Here is a 19,126-nt window from a genome sequence, read left to right as displayed (position 1 = left end):
CACACACACACACACACACACACACACACACACACACACACACACACACACACACACACACACACAAAACACACACACATACATATTGATGCAACAGACACACACACACTCTGCCAAACTAGACACTCTAATGTACTTGTCCTCTTGCTCGGTTGTGCGCCCGGGCCTCCCACTCCTTTCAGAAGAAACTTATTTGTTTCTGGCCATTTTGAGCCTGTAATCGAACCCACAAATGTTGATGCTCCAGATACTCAACTAGTCTCAAGAAGGCCAGTTGTATTGCTTCTTCAATCAGAAGAACAGTTTTCAGCTGTGCTAACATAATTGCAAAAGTGTTTTCTAATGATCAATTAGTCTTTAAAAATGATAAACTTGAACTATCTAACACAACGTGCCATTGGAACACAGGAGTGATGGTTACTGATAATGGGCCTCTGTACGCCAATGTAGATATTCCATGAAAAATCTTTCGTTTCCAGGTACTATAGTCCCTTACAACATTAACAAAGTCTACACAGTATTTCTGATCTATTTTATTTTAAAACAACAAAAAATGTGCTTTTCTTTCAAAAACAAGGACATTTCTAAGTGACCCCAAACTTTTGAATGGTAGTGTACATTTTGGGAGGGGGTTGGAGGCCACCTAGCGGCCTGGGGCCCTAAGCGACCGCTTAAGTTGTTTGTGCCTGGAGCCGGCCATGTTGTTGAATAATATATATATATATATATATATATACGTTATGTGGACTACTGCACTTACTACAGCCGAGAGTTACGTACATGCATTATAGAGAAGCCGGGAAGAAACCACTGCCCACCATGAGAACACCATGAGAACACCATGAGAACACCATGAAACACCATGAGAACACCATGAGAACACCCGTCTCTGTCACACTACTCGTCCCGGGAAAGAGCAAGTCTGCGCCAAAGACGTATTCCATTACAATCAAATTAATATGAAGACAGAGGGGCATATTAGTGGAACAATTTATAGAAGGAGAGTAACTAATTGCATCACAATAATTGTATTGTGCATGTTAAGTGCTCTCACAATAATGATTTGAGTAATTAAGTGTTGGATATTTATTATTGCTTGCAGACATATACTGTATCTTGGGCAGTGTCCTGTATACAGGTGCCCTGTAATTACCCCTCTCTTTACCCAGTCAAACTATGTTTCTGATGCTTCATCCTCTCTTCCCTTCCACCTTCTGAACGTGACAAAGCTTCCATCTCACAATATGTGATATCTTCAGAAGCCATCTGAACTACCTACAGTGTATGCATCAGCTCTGACAGGCATGAAGAGAAATACATACAGTGCATTCTGAAAGTATTCAGACCCCTTTACCTTTCCCACATTTTGTTACATTAAAAGCCTTATTCTAAAATGGATAAAATAGTTTTTTTTCCCCTCATCAATCTACACAGAATACCCCATAATGACAAAGCAAAAACAGGTTTTAGATATTTTTGCACCAAAGAAAACAGCTACAAGCTTGGCACACCTGTATTTGGAAAGTTTCTCCCGATGTTCTCAAGCTCTGTCAGGTTGGATGGAGAGCATTGCTGCACAGCTATTTTCAGGTCTCTCCAGAGAGGTTCAATCAGGTTCATGTCCGGGCTCTTACTGGGCCACTCAAGGACATTCAGATACTTGTCCTGAAGCCACTCCTGCATTGTTTGGCTATGTGCTTAGGGTCATTGTCTTGTTGGATGGTGAAACTTTGCCGAGTCTGACGTTCTGAGCGCTCTGGAGCAGGTTTTCATCAAGGATCTCTCTGTACTTTTCTCCATTCATCTTTCCCCTGATCCTGACTTGTCTCCCATTCCCTGCAGCTGAAAAACATCCCTACAGCATGATGATGCCACCACCATGCTTCACAGTAGGAATGTTGCCAGGTTTCCTCCAGACATGACACTTGGAAATCAGGCCAAAGAGTTCAATCTTGGTTTAATCAGATCAGAGAATCTTGTTTCTCATGGTCTGAGAGTCCTTTAGGTGCCTTTTGGAAAACTCCAAGTGAGCTGTCATGTTCCTTTTACTGAAGAGTGGCTTTCGTCTGGCCACTCGACCAAAAAGGCCTGATTAGTGGAGTGCTGCAGAGATGGTTGTCCTTCTGGAAGGTTCTCCCATCACCACGGAGGAACTCTGGAGCTCTGTCTGAGTGACCATCGGGTTCTTGGTCACCTCCCTGACCAAGGCCCTTCTCCCCCGATTGCTCAGTTTGGCCTGGAGGCCAGCTCTCGGAGGATTCTTGGTGGTTCCAAACTTTTATTTAAGAATGATGGAGGCCACTGTGTTCTTTGGAACCTTCAATGCTGCAGAAATTTGTGCCTCAACAGAATCCTGTCTCGGAGTTCTACATACTTGACTTTTTGCTCTGACATGCACTGTCAACTGTGGGACCTGATATAGACACGTGTGTGCTTTTCCATGTCCAATCAATTGAATTTACCACAGGAGGACTCCAATCAAGTTGTAGAAGCTCATTTACTGCATTTCTATACAATTTAAAAACTCTAAAATGCTATTTGGAGAACAGGAAAAGCAAGCAAAACTTGCCCAGCTATTATCACATTGGTTGCTATAGTTTCATTCAGCTCAGTCGATCTACAAACACATAACCCATTAGCTACACAATTAGTCGCTACACATTAACTCAGCACCGGGATTAAAAACTCTAATTTAATTCGTATAGAGAGATCTCTTAGCAAAAATTGATTTTATTAAGAAAAGATAAACAAATATATTTTCTTTACAGAACACATTATTTCTTACAGTGTTAAAGCTAATTTCCTGCAATTTTACAACATTTTACATGATATCTGAGTGAGTGACTTGAGGCTCACTGGAGGTCAGGGCCCCTGGGCACATGCCCTGTGTGCCTGGTCGGTAATTCGGCCATGATTACTACAAGTTTAGATAGCTGGCTAGACTAACTACACTAATTTACCAATCACTTTTTTTTACTGACTTTGGCTAAATGAGTGACTGTCAGTGAGTGACATATAACAAGAGGAAAACTGCTGATGCACAACATATTTTCGAAAATTGCACCTTGTGTATTCTACTATTCTAATTTTCAAGTTGAGACCCTGACTGATAATACTGATATGTAGCTATGGCCCTGGCTGTATGTAATAACACTGCAGACAGAAGAGCTACAGTACTTAATCTGCATCTTATTTCACATTTCCACACCTACTTCCTAGGGGACTTCTAATTGTGATTTACGCTGCTTTGTAAGGTAATTGAATAATTATAATAAATGAATTAACTTCTGAAAAAAAAGATGAAGCCTCGTGTTTTTCCACTTTTATTAGGGAGAGACGCATTACATATTCACTCCACACAGTCGCTGTTGCGCTGGGAAATAAATCAGCCACCAAAATGAAGGAGTAGGCTTTGTGTTTGAGAGCTGAAGTGTTCTGTGAGGCATGTACACTCCCATACGCTCTCTGTCCCTGCCTTTAGCTACTGAGCCTTGTCTGAACAGCAGTTGAACAGGACCACAGTGGACAATAACATTTGCCTCCACAAAACTACACTCTTGACAAAGGCAAAACAGGTCCCAATTAGATTTGATTAGGTCATTTTTGTTCACTGTATTCCTAATACGGAGAAACAATGGATGCACAATGTTAGTCGGTTCTGTCAAGATAAAGGTCAGCATCATTAGGATGATGCAAATGTAGTGCTGTTGCCCCATGCTCTTGCATTGCGTGACCTTTCAAATTGTCGCTATATTTCCATAGATGAGAAATCTAGTAAAAAAACATTGATATGCTGTTTGGGAAATGAAGTGATTCAGCAAGAACGAAATAGGCTACTCACTAATACTCACCAGAAACAAGAATTAATAAAAGAGTGGAAGGTGTTAATAGATATTTTTTGATTGAAACGTTTGTTTTCTGTTTTGATTTCTTAAAGTGATAAATGTGGGGCAATGAAAGGCCATAAATCATTTACCAAGCAGTTGAGAAAGGAATACACTTTTCAAACAGCAGCATTTACAGTAGACCTTGGCCTCCAAATGAACTGCCTTGTTTGGCTTCCTTTCTTGCACAACCTTGTTATGCGGAAATCCCTGAATTGCCGAATTGATGCAAAATAGTATCCTGTCAAATCGGCTGACAGGAGGCACTGTTCATTTCCCCTCATGGGGCCACATTTACTGTACAGCAACACATTCTTACAGAGAGGGTTCATGTCCATGAGTGGTTTCAAGGTTTGAGATATAATTGTGTTATTGTAACTGACTAGAAATTGTATGTCTTACATTGTAGATTGCTTATATGTGCAGTGCTAGTCCAGAGCATTGGTTTGGCACATGCTGTTTCCCATTTATGCCAATTCAAATCCAATTGAAATGAGTTGAATTGAAAGCGAGAAATATAGAAACTCACAGCTCTCTATCTCCAATGTGCAGTTTTGCTCGTCCAGTGGATATCGTCTCAGGTCCATCATACAAGCTGCTGTAGTGGTGATCCTGAAGAGAAGGGGAGGAAAAATACATTGTCAAGAGTCTGTACAGACCAAGGAGGTCACATTGAAGAATCAAGTGGTACTCAGCACTGCCGATGGGATCCTAACTTCACTCGGTAATTGCTTAATTGCAGCTTTAGGTCCAAGGCCGATGAGTATGAAGACAATTTCCTACAATCAAAATATCAATCAGTATCTGGGCCCTGGGTCTAGCAGATAACTACACCCTAGTAGCAAGGACACATATTGCTACTAAACGGCTTGGCTTTTTATAGCAACGTCAGGTGGTTCTTCATAATGTACTGCTCTCATCCTGTGTCTTGTCAGTGTACAGATAAACTAAATAGTGTGATGAAGTCGACGATAACCATTAGCTGATATTGATCCCCAGTTAAATCAACGTTGGATAAATCTCTAGATTATCTCAACCTTATTTAGCAGCTATAACACTTGGAGCAGCACTTCCAGCAAGATTAGACAATTAAAATAAAGAACTACATTTTCAAAGTTTCCCAGACACATGACCAAGAAAAACAACGGTAATTTACCAGCAATGGACATTATCATCTTTTTCTGTGAACCAGCCCGTCTACAGTGGTGTGTCTATAGAGCAGGTGAGTAAAGCTTACAGCTGCACGCGCGTAAATATGAACTTTTTATCTAGCCTGCTCTCAGCATACAGTATGTTGCCAGATAAATAAGCAGTCCATGACTACAGAAACACAAAACAAGCCGTACACGATTCTGTATCTGTAGGTGCAGTCCATGGGGCCACGGATTAAAAGGCCAAACCTAATCATTTTCCTGAAGGTAGCATTCTTGAAATAATCCCACTGTGCACGTTCCAGGTTCCCCTACCTGAGAGGTGAATCACACCCTTAGGTAGATGCAGACAAGCAAGGCCAACCAGGATAGCTACTGGTAACAGTCCCACACTGCTCTAAATCACTCAGCGACATACTGTATCCTCTGGATACTGCTACGCTACATTTGTAGGATCTTCACATTGATTGAGGGAAACTCCTGTTCTGGTCCTGAGGAGCTGGGTGTGCAGGCTTTTATTCCAGCACATTACTAAACTAAGCCAATTCAAAATATCAACAATGAACATCTTCAGTCGGGACCATGATTAGCTGAATCAGGTGGGTACGGAAGGGCTGCAATAAAGGTCTGACAACCAGTAGTTCTTCAGGACTAGATGGAGAACTCTAACGTTGTCGGATCATAAGCGACCTTGTTGTCTAACCTATGAGGCAAGATTCTCTAGTCTGATGAAACCAAGTTTGAACTCTTTGGCATGAATGCCAAGCGTCACGTCTGGAGGAAACTTGGCACCATCTCTACGGGGAAGCATGGTGGTGGCAGCATCATGCTGTGGGGATGTTTATATAGCACCAGGGACTGGGAGACTAGTCAGGATCGAGGGAAAGATGAAATGAGCAATGTACATAGAGATCCTTGATGAAATCCTGCTCCAGCATGCTCAGGACCTCAGACTGGGGCGAAGGTTCACCTTCCAATAGGACAATGACCCTAAGCACACACCCAAGACAACGCAGGAGTGGCTTCGGGACAAGTCTCTGAATGTCCGTGATTGGCCCAGCAAGAGCCCTGACATGAACCTGATCGAACATCTCTAGAGAAACCTGAAAATAGCTGTGCAGCAACGCTCCCAAACCAACCTGACAGAGCTTGAGAGGATCTGCAAAGAAGAAAGAGAGAAACTCCCCAAATACAGGTGTGCAAAGCTTGTAGCATCGTACCAAAGAAGAATGTAATCGCTGACGAAGGACCTTCAACAAAATACTGAGTAAAGGGTTTGAATACTTATGGAAATGCGATATATCCTATTTTTATTGTTCATACATTTGCATACATTTCTAAAAACCTGTTTTTTCTTTGGGATTATGGGGAGTTGTGTTTAGATTGATGAGGAAAACAACAATTTAATACATTTTAAAATAAGGCTGTAATGTAACAAAATGTGGAACAAGTCAAGGGGTCTGAATACTTTTCGAATGTATTGTATATTCTTATTGACACAGAGCCCACTAACAAGACATAGATATCAGGAGAGAAAAGATAAGGGTGATGGTGAGAGACGGTTTGGGAGTATTCAGCTCTGAGTCAAATCTATTTTTATCTCGTAAAGAATCAGCTGTGTAGTGCTGGGGGCAAAAAAACTAATCGTGCACCCAGGGAGGGTCCCCAGGACCAATTTTGGTAACCTTGGAAGTCTACTGGCATAACTCAACAAGAACGAAGCAAATGGATGACGTGAATACTTGCGAAAAATCAACTCCTCGTGCCCTCTAGTCAGTGTTGTGAAGACAACATAATGACTGTGGCAATTAACTCGAAAAACAGAGCCGCACCGTAGAAAATATACAAAAATGTTCTTTGAAAATGTGCAGCCTATTGCAAAAAACTGTCTACAGTGCTTTTTAAATGATGTACTACCATTATCATTCCAATATTATTAACATACCTGCCCATTTATTCTCTTGCATTGTTCATTATCATCAGAATTAAAGCATTAAAATTACTAATGGAAATCATATAGCCCTGGATCTAGTTATAGGTTCTGGCACATCCTGATATTACCCCAGGTGCCAAACAGCCATTCAACCTGAACACCATAATTCTTTATGCCAGATACTGGCATAAAGATCATTAAGTGTGTAAATGACAACTCCAGGGTGCTTTTATAGCAGCTTAAATGAACATTGCCAAAGGTAGAAGGATGCACAAAGCTGACCTTAAACGTTCCACTGGTTCAATCAACGTTGTTTCCATGTCATTTCAATGAAATTAGGTTGAACCAACATGGGATAGATGTTAAATTTATTTTCTTTGCCCTGTGGGTTCCTTCCCCCTCATCCCAGTAGGCAGAAACAGGACAAAGTGATTGAAATGACTGCTGTTTCAACCAGTTTCTTGTTGTGAAGATGTCATTATAACACGTTTGGCCTGATGAGGTGTTTAGCACTCTAGTCTGATCACATAAACAAACTCCCATTTCCCCTGGTCTGTGTTTGGACCTTTTGCGCACATTCCTATTTGTAAACCAGACTGTGACGTTCTTTTAGAAAACACAAGGCATACAAAACACATTTTATGGGCTTTTAGGGGTCTGAATATTAGGCCACCTTTGTTTACCCCGCAGAATGTGGAGATAAAGGTGTTTCAAATGGTAACTGTGGAGACTTGAGAAACATTTATGCAAGGTCTTGTGACCCAAGGGGGACAGGGCACCTTTAAAACCAAATTACTCTCTGTCTGCGTTTACTGGGGCTTTAAAGGGCACACACTGAACTGTAACACCTGTATCAGAAACACTGGGAGGTTTATTGAGTGCCAACACAGGGGACTGTATATGTTCGTACAAGAGGTCTGCCGTAGATGAACCCAATGCTATTTTCAACACCAACATGATTCTACATTCTGGATGTAAGACAGAATGATTACTTTGCCTATTCGTAGGGTCCAGAGTTTTTCTTAATCAAGTTGCGTGCTCAGGAAAAACTCTTAGCCCAAACGAAGTCAATCATCCACACAGAGGACAGAGCAGCCTTTATCCCACTGGAACTGTTTCGACACTGTAATACCAGTAATGAGTGACTAGATAAGATCAGCGTATCCATCAGGCAGGAGCAGGAACAGAAGGCGCTCATAGAGAATGAGTAATAGGGAGTAACTCTCCCTGGCTCTGGCCTTGTGCGTGAAGAGGTGGACACCCACAGTCGGTGCTGCCAGCCAGCCACGGACCTGCATGGCAACATGGGCAATCGTCTAAACCCCCCTGACGACGCTGATAAATGCCGGCCAGCGGAGAGGCTCATCTTGGAGCCCAATCCTCTGCGGTATGGCACAGAGATAATAACCTGCTCCCTGCTTTCTACGCACCTGGCTCTCTATCATCCACCACCGTCCCCACACTACAGCCGAGATGAGGTCAACACATCCTTCAGCTCTGCTCTCCACCACAGGAATGGTCAGTGTGTACAACACTCTCCATCTCCACTTAGAGTCTGGAGATCTGGGACAATAATCCATTATAAATTGGTATATTGGTCAACCACTAGTTGATTTCAAGTAACAGTAGATGGTCCAACTGGGTGCACTGGGTCTTTGCGTCATATTTCCCATAAATCAGAATGACAGGTATTCTCTCATAGCCTATGTCAGGTAGCTACATAGTTGGCAGCAGCGATCAGGTTATTATTAGCTAATCAGGTTCAAATAACATAAGTAAAATTACCATCTAATTATATGATGTTCTTGAGCACATTCATGGGGCACACTCATATTCATGTCCTTTATGATATCACATTTTAGCACAAACACATTGTTCGTCATCACCATCCGTCTCTACCAGCGAGAGATAATAGGAAACGTATTTGAGATCATGAAAGCAGACCATAGAATGGTTGGTTGATGCTCTCACAGTGGGAGCAAAGCCAAAATTATTTTTGCATGAGCAATCGGCCGATCACAAGGGTGTCAAGTGTAGAATTAACTGTCTACATGACCTTCCCTTTACAGTACCTGTGATGAGCAGCACTTCAATGCCATAAACACCTTCTGTACTGCACTGTATTGTACCACAATCCACACTGTGAGAGGGATTGGGGTTCTGTGAAGCAGATAATCAGGCAGTGGAATGTCCCATCAGATAATCTCACAAGAAACTGAAAACCAGGCCCACAAATGATCCATCTCACGTCACTTCACGTCGCACCTGTCAATTATCTGTGTTTATGTATAAGATACTGTAGCATTGACCTACAACACAACGGAAAAAAAGGTTCCAGAGGTCAATCCCAGTTGGATCCCTTATCCGATCTTTAATCTAATACAGGCACCATCCTGCCTAAATACATATGCTCAACAGAGGTTAACAGGAGGGAGCATGACACTGATTTATGACCACATACAGATTGGGATGGTATTAATGTGTTAATCTCATGTCCCCGCAAAACGCAAAATCTCATGTCCCCACAAAACGCAATGCTCTGTTTCTGTAGGTGTAGTAGTACTTAACAGGCCAAACTCTCGCAAGGCACAGAGACAGATCTTGTCACAAAGCCAGTTAATATCAATGAAGAAATTGAAAAAAAATACATTTTTGGTCGTTTCAAATGACACACTCCAGGGGTTCTGCACCCAGGAGTGGCCTAGTTTTTAAAGCCTCTGAGGTCGAGATGAATGTCCTATTTCCGGCTGTGGTCACCCTGTCTTTGTTAGCAGTCATTTCCCTTCGATGCATCTGCTGCAGCTGATGTGGCTTCTGACTTCCAAGTGTTTAACCAAGGAGCAAATTGGCGGTTACTTGCCAGCAACTTTCTGATCTCTGTGTCAAGATGGAGTCAATGGAGTAGAATTTGAGCAAGCGCCTTTGGCACAGTCTTCAAAGGAGTGTGTACCCATACAGTGGTAGGCCAGTACTGTTAATGTGAGTGCGTGTAGCAGCGTCTGTATCTGCTTGTGTATTTGTGTGTGTTTGCGTGCGCTCACTTGAGCGTGGCGTGTGTTTCCGTGAATATTTACCTCAAGCATTAATTGATGTACAAAATAATTGTTCACGTTTCCAACACAACCCTCGGTTGCTTGGTTACTGACGATAAGCAGTGCCAAGCGAGCCCCATATGGCTGTCCACCTACGGTGACCTCAAGTGTCAGGCAGCGCGCCTGGACTCTGGCACGGGCTCAGTGCACATTATGGCAGGGGTTTTGGGTCACACTAGGATCCAGCACCCCTCTGGAGCTCCAGAAGTTTGAGGTCAGAACAGCGGCCTCAGGGAGGGGAGGAGGGCACCAGCGCCAGGGGGAAGGAGAGACAGACCAATCAAATCCATCCACATGTCTTAGCAACCCACTTCTACTGTGGTCTGTTCTGGTTTTCACACACAGGCATCAGCACTACTCCCCTGGACATATTTTAACACAATATTTTGTTCATTATATGTGTGGTCACCTTGGTTTTCCTACTGCTGGTCTTTCCTGATGAATGTTTGGGACATGGGTTTATATATTTTCACATGGATAGGCAATACAATGCTGTTCAATGCTCAAGCATCATTCCCCCCTTTAACAGAGCAAGCACATCATTAATTGTGTCTGTTTATGCATGAGAAACATAAAAACAATTATGAATTCATGAAAATCTTCTCACTTGGCATTGGCATTTTCTAAGGAGAGAGAGGGGGATCAATTGTACTTCAAGTCACCTCCTGTGCTGGGCACATTCAGTGTAGCAGTCCTATACATTCTCAATATTTTTTCTCTAGAATTCTCCATTGTTTTCTTGGACTAGTTTTCTTTGTGCTCCTCTGCAGTGACTCAAAAAACAGCTACTTGAACAAAGAGCAATCATGTCCATAACACCGAGTGTCTGCCTGCAGAAATACAACACAAATACAAAACCAAAGCCTTGTTGTGCTGCTCTGTAGCGGATTGAAGCTTGTGCAAACAAAAAGGCATCTTTTTTAACCCAGCTAATTCCATAGTTTTCTCTTTTCAATTGCTTTCCTTTGAAAGGTCAATACGAATCTTTATTGTTGGGTCGAAAGGAATGCCCTTGAATAAGTGCATTTCAATGTTTAATATCAAACCAGGCTGCAAGTTATTGCTTTATCAAAACACGGTCTCAGCATGTCAACAAACGCACATTTGAATACACACTGGGGCATAAAAGCCTGTATTGTTTGCTTTGTAGTGGACTGTAATCATTCTGCAGGCAAATTGGCAGCTCAATGGCGAATAAATGAGTTTGGCAAATTTGAATATTCATCATGTATTTGTGCACAGTGGCTGTGTCAGCGATCAGGAAAAACTACATGCACGGAATCTAATTAAGATACCAATGAAAGACATGTATGAAAAGATCTTGCAGCACTATTGTAATGCATATAGTGCTTTTATGTGGATGCCACATGTAGAACAGTCTGAACACTCAACACAGGTAATCTGCATCTCACTGAGGAGGAATAACCAGGTCATGGAAAGAAAGGGCATGATTCCCGGTTACATGACTGGGTCAGCCAACCTACACAGTTATATTGTTACAACAATATGCAAATGTGTGAATTGCATTTTTCAAAACAGATCTGTGAGAAACAACTATTAAAATTCCGTGCGGATGCACACCATTTTTGCCTGTCTGATAATAGAAAATCAAATACATTTGGGTTTGTCACATGCGGCGAATACAACAAATGTGTAGACTTTACCGTGAAATGCTAGCTTGAGAAACCTTCCCAACGATACAGAGTTAAAAAAATAAAAATATTAGCACAACCGGAATAAATATACACAAGAATGGAGCTAGTATATACAGTGAGTACCAGGACAAGATCAGTGTGCAGAGGTCTTTTTTATTTTTATTATTTAACTAGGCAAGTCAGTTAAGAACAAATTCTTATTGTCACTTTGAGGTAGATATGTACATAAAGGAAGGTTAAAGTGACTAGACATCAGGATAGATAATAATACTACTAAAATAAAGTACAGTATCAGCATATGATGAGTAAAAATGTGTGTATGTGTGTGTGTGTTATGTGTGTGTGTAGTGTACGTGAATATGTGTGGCTTTTGTGTGAGAGTGACAGTGTAGTGTTTGTGAGTGTGTGTGTGTATAGTTTGTCTTGTGAATGTGCATAGACTCAGTCCAAAGTAGGGTCCGTGCAGATAGTCCGGGTAACTGTTTAATTAACTATTTAGCAGTCATGGCTATTTAACAGTTTTAAGGCTTGGAGGTAGAAGCTGTCTCGGAGCCTGTTGGTCCATGAGTTGATGATCCGGTACCGTTTGCCGGAGTGAACAGTCTTTGGCTTGCATGGTTGGAGTCTTTAGCAATGTTTTGGGCCTTTGCCTGATATCTAGGTCTTGGATGGCAGGGAGCTCAGCCCCAGTGATGTACTGGGCTGTCCGCACCACCCTCTGTAGCATTTGCAATACCAAGCGGTGATGCAGCCAGTCAAGATGCTCTCAATGGTGCAGCTGTATACATTTTTGAGGATCCGAGGGCCCATGCCAAATCTTTTCAACCTCCTGAGGGCGAAGAGGCCCTGTCGTGCCCTCTTTATGACTGTGCGGGTGTATGTGGACGTACCCTGGTATTTTGTCTGGTCTGGCGGCCTTGCGAGGGTTAACCTGTTTAAACGATTTACTCACATCATTTTGCTTATTTGGGAGATCAACATTACTGGGCATCTCATGGCTGGGTTTCCCTTTGTAATATGTTATCATCTGCAAGCTCCTTAAAAAAGGATATAATGTTAGACACAACCATTCCGGGTGTCAAGGTTGGAGGATTTCAATCGAACCATATTTTCACTGTGACCTCCACCTCCACCTTCACATCCACCTACACCATACATCTCATTCCTACCATCACTTAAAGATGCACTCCGGGATCTTAAGCACAAGAAATGTGTAACATATTGCACAAATTGCATTTGTACCATATCAGACAAAATGGATGACATAGTAAAAAAAAATGGATGACACAAAAAATGGGGACCCGTTTTGGCTCATGAGCACCACTTACAAAACTACTGGCTGAAATTATACAAAAGTTTGAGAGTACAGTGGCTTGTGAAAGTATTCATCCCCCTTGGGTTTTTTCCTATTTTGTTACCTTACAACCTGGAATTAAAATAGACTTTTTGGGGGTTTGTATCATGTGATTTAAACAACATGGCTAACACTTTGAAAATGCAAAATATTATTTATTGTTTAACAAACAAGAAACAATACAAAAGAACTGAAAACTTGAGCGTGCATAACTATTCACCCTCCCAAAGTCAATACGTTGTAGAGCCACCATTTGCAGCAATACAGCTGCAAGTCTCTTGAGGTGTGTTTCTATAAGCTTGGCACAACTAGCCACTGGGATTTTTGCCCATTCTTCAAGGCAAAACTGCTCCAGCTCCTTCAAGTTGGATAGGTTCCAATGGTGTACAGCAATCTTTAAGTCATACCACAGATTCTCAATTGGATTGAGGTCTGAGGTTTGACTAGGCCATTTCAAGTCATTTAAATGTTTCCCCTTAAACCAAACAAGTGTTGCTTTAGCAGCATGCTTAGGGTCATTGTCCTGCTGGAAGGTGAACCTCCGTACCAGTCTCAAATCTCTGGAAGACTGAAACAGGTTTCCCTCAAGAATTTCCCTGAATTTAGCACCATCCATCATTCCTTCAATTCTGACCAGTTTCCCAGTCCCTGCTGATGAAAAACATCCCCACAGCATGATGCTGCCACCACCATACCACCATGATGGTATTCTTGGTGTGATGAGAGGTGTTGGGTTTGCACCAGACATAGCGTTTTCCTTGATGGCCAAAAAGCTACATTTTAGTCTCATCTGACCAGAGTACCTTCTTCCATATATTTGGGGAGTCTCCCACATGCCTTTTGGCAAACACCAAAAGTGTTTATTTATTTCTTTCAGCAATGGCTTTTTTCTGGCCACTCTTCCATAAAGCCCAGCTCTGTAGAGTGTGCGGCTTAAAGTGGTCCTATGGACAGATACTCCAATCACCACTGTGGAGCTTTTCAGCTCCTTAAGGGTTATCTTTGGTATTTTTGTTGCCTCTCTGATTAATGCCCTCCTTGCCTGCTCTGTGAGTTTTGGTGGGCGGCGCACTCTTGGCAGGTTTGTTGTGGTGCCATATTCTTTCCATTTTTTTTTATAATGGATTTAATGGTGCTCTGAGGGATGTTCAAAGTTTCGGATATTTTTTTATAACCCAACCCTGATCTGTACTTCTCCACAACTTTGTCCCTGACCTGTTTGGAGAACTCCTTGGTCTTTGTGGTACCCCTTGCTTAGTGGTGATGCAGACTCTGGGGCCTTTCAGAACAGGTGTATATATACTAAGATCATGTGACAGATCATGTGACACTTAGATTGAACACAGATGGACTTTATTTAACTAATGTGACTTCTGAAGGTAATTGGTTGCACCAGATTGTATTTAGGGGATTCATAGCAAAGGGGGTGAATACATATGCTCCCACCACTTTTCCGTTTTTTAATAAAAACAAAAAATGTTTTAAAAAAGTAATTTTTTAAATTTCACTTCACCAACTTGGACTATTTTGTGTATGTCCATTACATGAATTCCAAATAAAAATCCATTTAAATTACAGAATGTAATGCAACAAAATAGTAAAAAATGCCAAGGGGGCCACCGTATGTCTTTATTCCTTAAGTTATGAGTCAAATTTACCCCTGCTTTCATGCTACAGCTCTCAAAATAAGTGCTTCTGGTCACGCTGGGCTTGACAGCGGCCTGTGAAGGTCATTAGTCTAAACACAAATGCACTGTCAAAGGTCTGTCTCACACTGCTCGTCAGTGTCATCCTCCTCCCCTTCACTTTCCCTTCGGCCTCATCTAAATTAGCATCCTGTAATCCTTTAGAAACAAGATGAAAATCAATGTAGAAAGGGGATAATTTCCATTCTGCACTCATGACTGTAACGAGGTACGCTGAGAGTCGGGAAGCAAGTCCAGGGAGTGAGTGTTTTAATAAATTAAACAAACACGCAACACAAACAAAGCACAGACATGACCCAGGAACAGAAACAATGACGACCTGGGGAGGAACCAAAGGGAGTGACATGTAAAGGGCAGGTAATCAAGGAGGTGATGGAGTCCAGGTGAGTGTCATTATGCGCAGTTGCACACGTGACAGTACTCCCTCCCCGACGAGTGGCTCCGCCGCAGGCCAAGATGACGATCCCTTGGGATCAGGAGTGGACCGGTCACCTCTGCTAAGGCACGGGAACCTGTCGATCCAGCTGAGGCGCGGGAGCATGACGATCTAGAGCGCTGGAGAGAGAGTATACTTGACAGTACCCCCTCCCAAGCACGTTCGTCTCCAACCTCGGTCGAGGCACGGAAACCTATTCATCCGGCTGAGGCTTGGGAGCCTATCGAGCTCGCTGAGGCATGTGAAGCTATCGTTCCCACTGAGGTATGGAAACCTGTCGGGCGAACTGAGACATGGGAATCCGACTAACTGGCCGAGACCTCTCAGGTAGCTCCAGCTCCAACACCCAGACCAGACATCACCTCCAACACAAAAACAAAACAAAAAAAATCACTCCCTGATGCTTCCCTTTGAGTCGTCATTCTGTAACGATGTACGCTGAGAGTCGGGAAGCCAGTTCAGGGAGTCGGGAAGCAAGTTCAGGGAGTGTGTGTTTCAATAAATAAAAGAAACAAACACATAACACAAACAAAGCACAGACATGACCCAGGAACAGAAACAATGACGACTGCGGGAGAAACCAAAGGGGGTGACATGTAAAAGGCAGGTAATCAAGGAGGTGATGGAGTCCAGGTGAGTATCATTGTGTGCAGATGCGCGTAGCGATGGTGACAGGTGTGCGCCATAACGAGCAGCCTGGTGACCTAGAGGCCGGCGAGGGAGCACACGTGACAATGACTTGACTTCCAAAGCCTCTGCTTAATGTGATTTTTCCACACAGCGGTCGGGAATAAAAGAGTAATTTTCCAGTAGCCAGGTAAAAAACGCATGCTCTCTCTCCGTTACACCCAGATTACGAAAAAAAGGAAAAAAAGAAACGTTCTCTCACTGTCAACTGCGTTTATTTTCAGCAAACTTAACATGTGTAAATATTTGTATGAACAAAACAAGATTCAACAACTGAACAAGTTCCAAATACATGTGACAAAAATAAATGTAAAAATGTGTCCGTGTGGGGGTCAAAATCCAAAGTAACAGTCAGTATCTGGTGTACTGCAGTGCATCTCCTTCTCATGGACTGCACCAGATTTGCCAGTTCTTGCTGTGAGATGTTACGCCAATCTTCCACCAAGGCACCTGCAAGTTCCCGGACATTTCTGGGGGGAATGGCCTTAGCCCTCACCCTCCGATCCAACAGGTCAAGGGGATTGAGATCTGGGCTCTTCGCTGGCCATGGCAGAACACTGACATTCCTGTCTTGCAGGAAATCATGCACAGAATGAGCAGTATGGCTGGTGGCATTGTCATGCTGGAGGGTCATGTCAGGATGAGCCTGCAAGAAGGGAACCAAATGAGGGAGGATGATGTCTTCCCTGTAACGCACAGCTTGGAGACTGCCTGCAATGACAAGCTCAGTCCGATAAAGCTGTGACACACCGCACAGACCATAACGGACTCTCCAACTCCAAATCGATCCCGCGATTAACGCAAATCCGACCATCACCCCTGGTGAGACAAAACTGTGACTCATCAGGGAAGAGCAATTTTTGCCAGTCCTGTCTGGTCTAGCCACGGTGGGTTTGGCGACATTGTTGCCGGTGATGTCTGGTGAGGACCTGCCTTACAACAGGCCTACAAGCCCTCAGTCCAGCCTCTCTCAGCCTATTGCGGACAGCCTGAGCACTGATGGAGGGACTGTCCGTTCCTGGTGTGACTCGGGGAGTTGTTGTTGCCATCCTATACCTGTCCCGCAGGTGTAATGTTCGGATATACCGATCCTGTGCAGGTGTTGTTACACATGATCTGCCACTGCAAAGACGATCAAGTGTCCGTCCTATCTCCTTGTAGCGCTGTCTTAGGCGTCTCACAGTACGGACATTGCCATTTATTGCCCTGGCCACATCTACCGTCCTCATGCCTCCTTGCAGCATGCCTAAGGCATCTTCACGCAGATGAGCAGGGACCCTGGGCATCTTCCTTTTGGTGTTTTTCAGAGTCCGTACAAAGGCCTCTTTAGTGTCCAAAGTTTTCATAACTATGATTGCCTACCATCTGTTAGTGTCTTAACGACCATTCCACAGGTGCATGTTCCTTAATTGTTTATGGTTCATTGAACAAGCGTGGGAAACAGTGTTTAAACCCTTTACAATGAAGATCTGTGAAGTTATTTGGATTTTAACAAATTATATTTAAATGACAGGGGCCTGAAAAGGGTCCGTTTCTTTTTTTGCTGAGTATATTTGTTTTGAAGAGCTCTTTTCTCAGCGTATGTAGCATATAAAAATCCCCACTAGAACTAGTTATCTTGCCTGGAAAATACAGTGCATTATTCCAAACACTTGTGTATAATAGGACACTTTGCAATACAGTAAGAATTATTTCGCCCACATCTATAATATATGAAGTTCCTAAGGGCCACCTCATTGTTAGCAATATAATAACCATGTAAAATATTTCTGTTGACAACTCAAATCCCTGGCCTTGCGTCGCAAAAGGGGGAAGATATAATGCAGCTTTAGTAGTGCTGTTTGTTATCAGGAAGTAAGATGGGAAGGGGAAATATGATGGGAGACAGGGGAGACAAGGCTTCCAGTTCCCCTCCTCTTTCTCTCGTCTGATAGGACGGCTCAGGTCAATGATAGATGGAGAGATTATTCTGGACTCTGACACTCTAATAACTTAAAGCTATCTAGCCTCGGCAATAATGTGGCTTCTATGGTTGACATATTTAATAATCAATGAATCACTCCATGAAACAATCAGCTAATTGCTCTTTGCTGCAGTGGAGGAGAGAGAAGGAATTACGTAACGTGGAGTGTCGAACACTAAGCCAACATACCAAGTGCTAACTCATAGTGGGGGGGGGGGGCAGATGGAGGCAAAAATACAGTGCCTTCTGAAAGTATTCATATCCCTTGACTTATTCCACATTTTGGTGTGTTAAAGTCTGAACTCAAAATTGATAAATATTTGTTCACCAATCTACACACAATAGCCCATAATAACAAAGTGAAAACACGTTTCTTTTTTTTTGTGCAAATGAATTGAAAAGGAAATACACAAATATCTAAATTTACATAAGTATTCCACCGGTTGCAGTGATTACAGCTGTGAATATTTCTAGGTAAGTCTCAAATAGCATTCCATAACTGGATTGCGCAACAATTTGACCATTATTATTTTCAAAATTCTTCAAGCTCTGTCTAGTTGGTTGTTGATCATTGTTAGACTAAATCTTCAAGTAGATTTATGTCAAAACTTTAACTCGGCCACTCAGGACCATTCACCATCATCTTGGTAAGCAACTTCAGTGTATATTTGGTCTTGTATTTTAGGTTATTGTCCTGCTGAAAGGTGAATTTGTCTCCCAGTGTCTGTTTGAAAGCAGACTGAACTACATTTTCCTCTAGGATTAAGCCTGTGCTTAATTCCATTCTGTTAATGTTTTATCCTGAAAAACTCTGCAGTCCTTAACGATTACAAGCATTCCCATAACATGAAAATATGGAGAGTGGTATTCAGGAATGTGTTGTATTGGATTGCCCCAAACATAACGGTTTGCATGCAGGACAAATCTTTGGCCTTGTTGCAAACAGGATGCATGTTTTGGGGCATTTTTATTCTGTGCAGGCTGCCTTCTTTTCACTTTGTCAATTAGGTTAGTATTGTGGAATAACTACAATGCTGTTGATCCATCCTCAGTTTTCTCCTATCACAGCCATTAAACTCTGTAAGTGTTTTAAAGTCGTCATTGGCCTCATGGTGAAATCCCTGAGCGGTTTCCTTCCTCTTTGATAACTGAGTTAAGAAGGACGCCTGTATCTTTTTAGTGACTGGGTATATTGGTACACCATCCAAAGTGTAATGAATATCTTAACCATGCTCAAAGGGATATTTAAATGTCTGCTTTTAATT

At 42.5% G+C, this 19,126-nt stretch overlaps 1 protein-coding gene across 1 annotated transcript in view; it reads right to left on the bottom strand.

Moving 5' to 3' along the window:
* The window catches only part of LOC135548817 (gamma-aminobutyric acid receptor subunit beta-2), an 82,454-nt gene that overhangs the window by 27,747 nt on the left and 35,581 nt on the right, over nt 1–19,126 (bottom strand). Inside the window, exon 5 of the mRNA XM_064978765.1 lies at nt 4,414–4,496. Within this exon, the coding sequence (XP_064834837.1) occupies nt 4,414–4,496 (83 nt within the window). The remainder of the gene's footprint in view (nt 1–4,413; nt 4,497–19,126) is intronic.

This window comes from Oncorhynchus masou, chromosome 11, assembly GCF_036934945.1.
Source record: "Oncorhynchus masou masou isolate Uvic2021 chromosome 11, UVic_Omas_1.1, whole genome shotgun sequence".
Lineage (NCBI taxonomy): Eukaryota > Metazoa > Chordata > Actinopteri > Salmoniformes > Salmonidae > Oncorhynchus > Oncorhynchus masou.
Note: the sequence above shows the minus strand (reverse complement) of the source record. Positions and strands in the feature narration are given on the sequence as shown.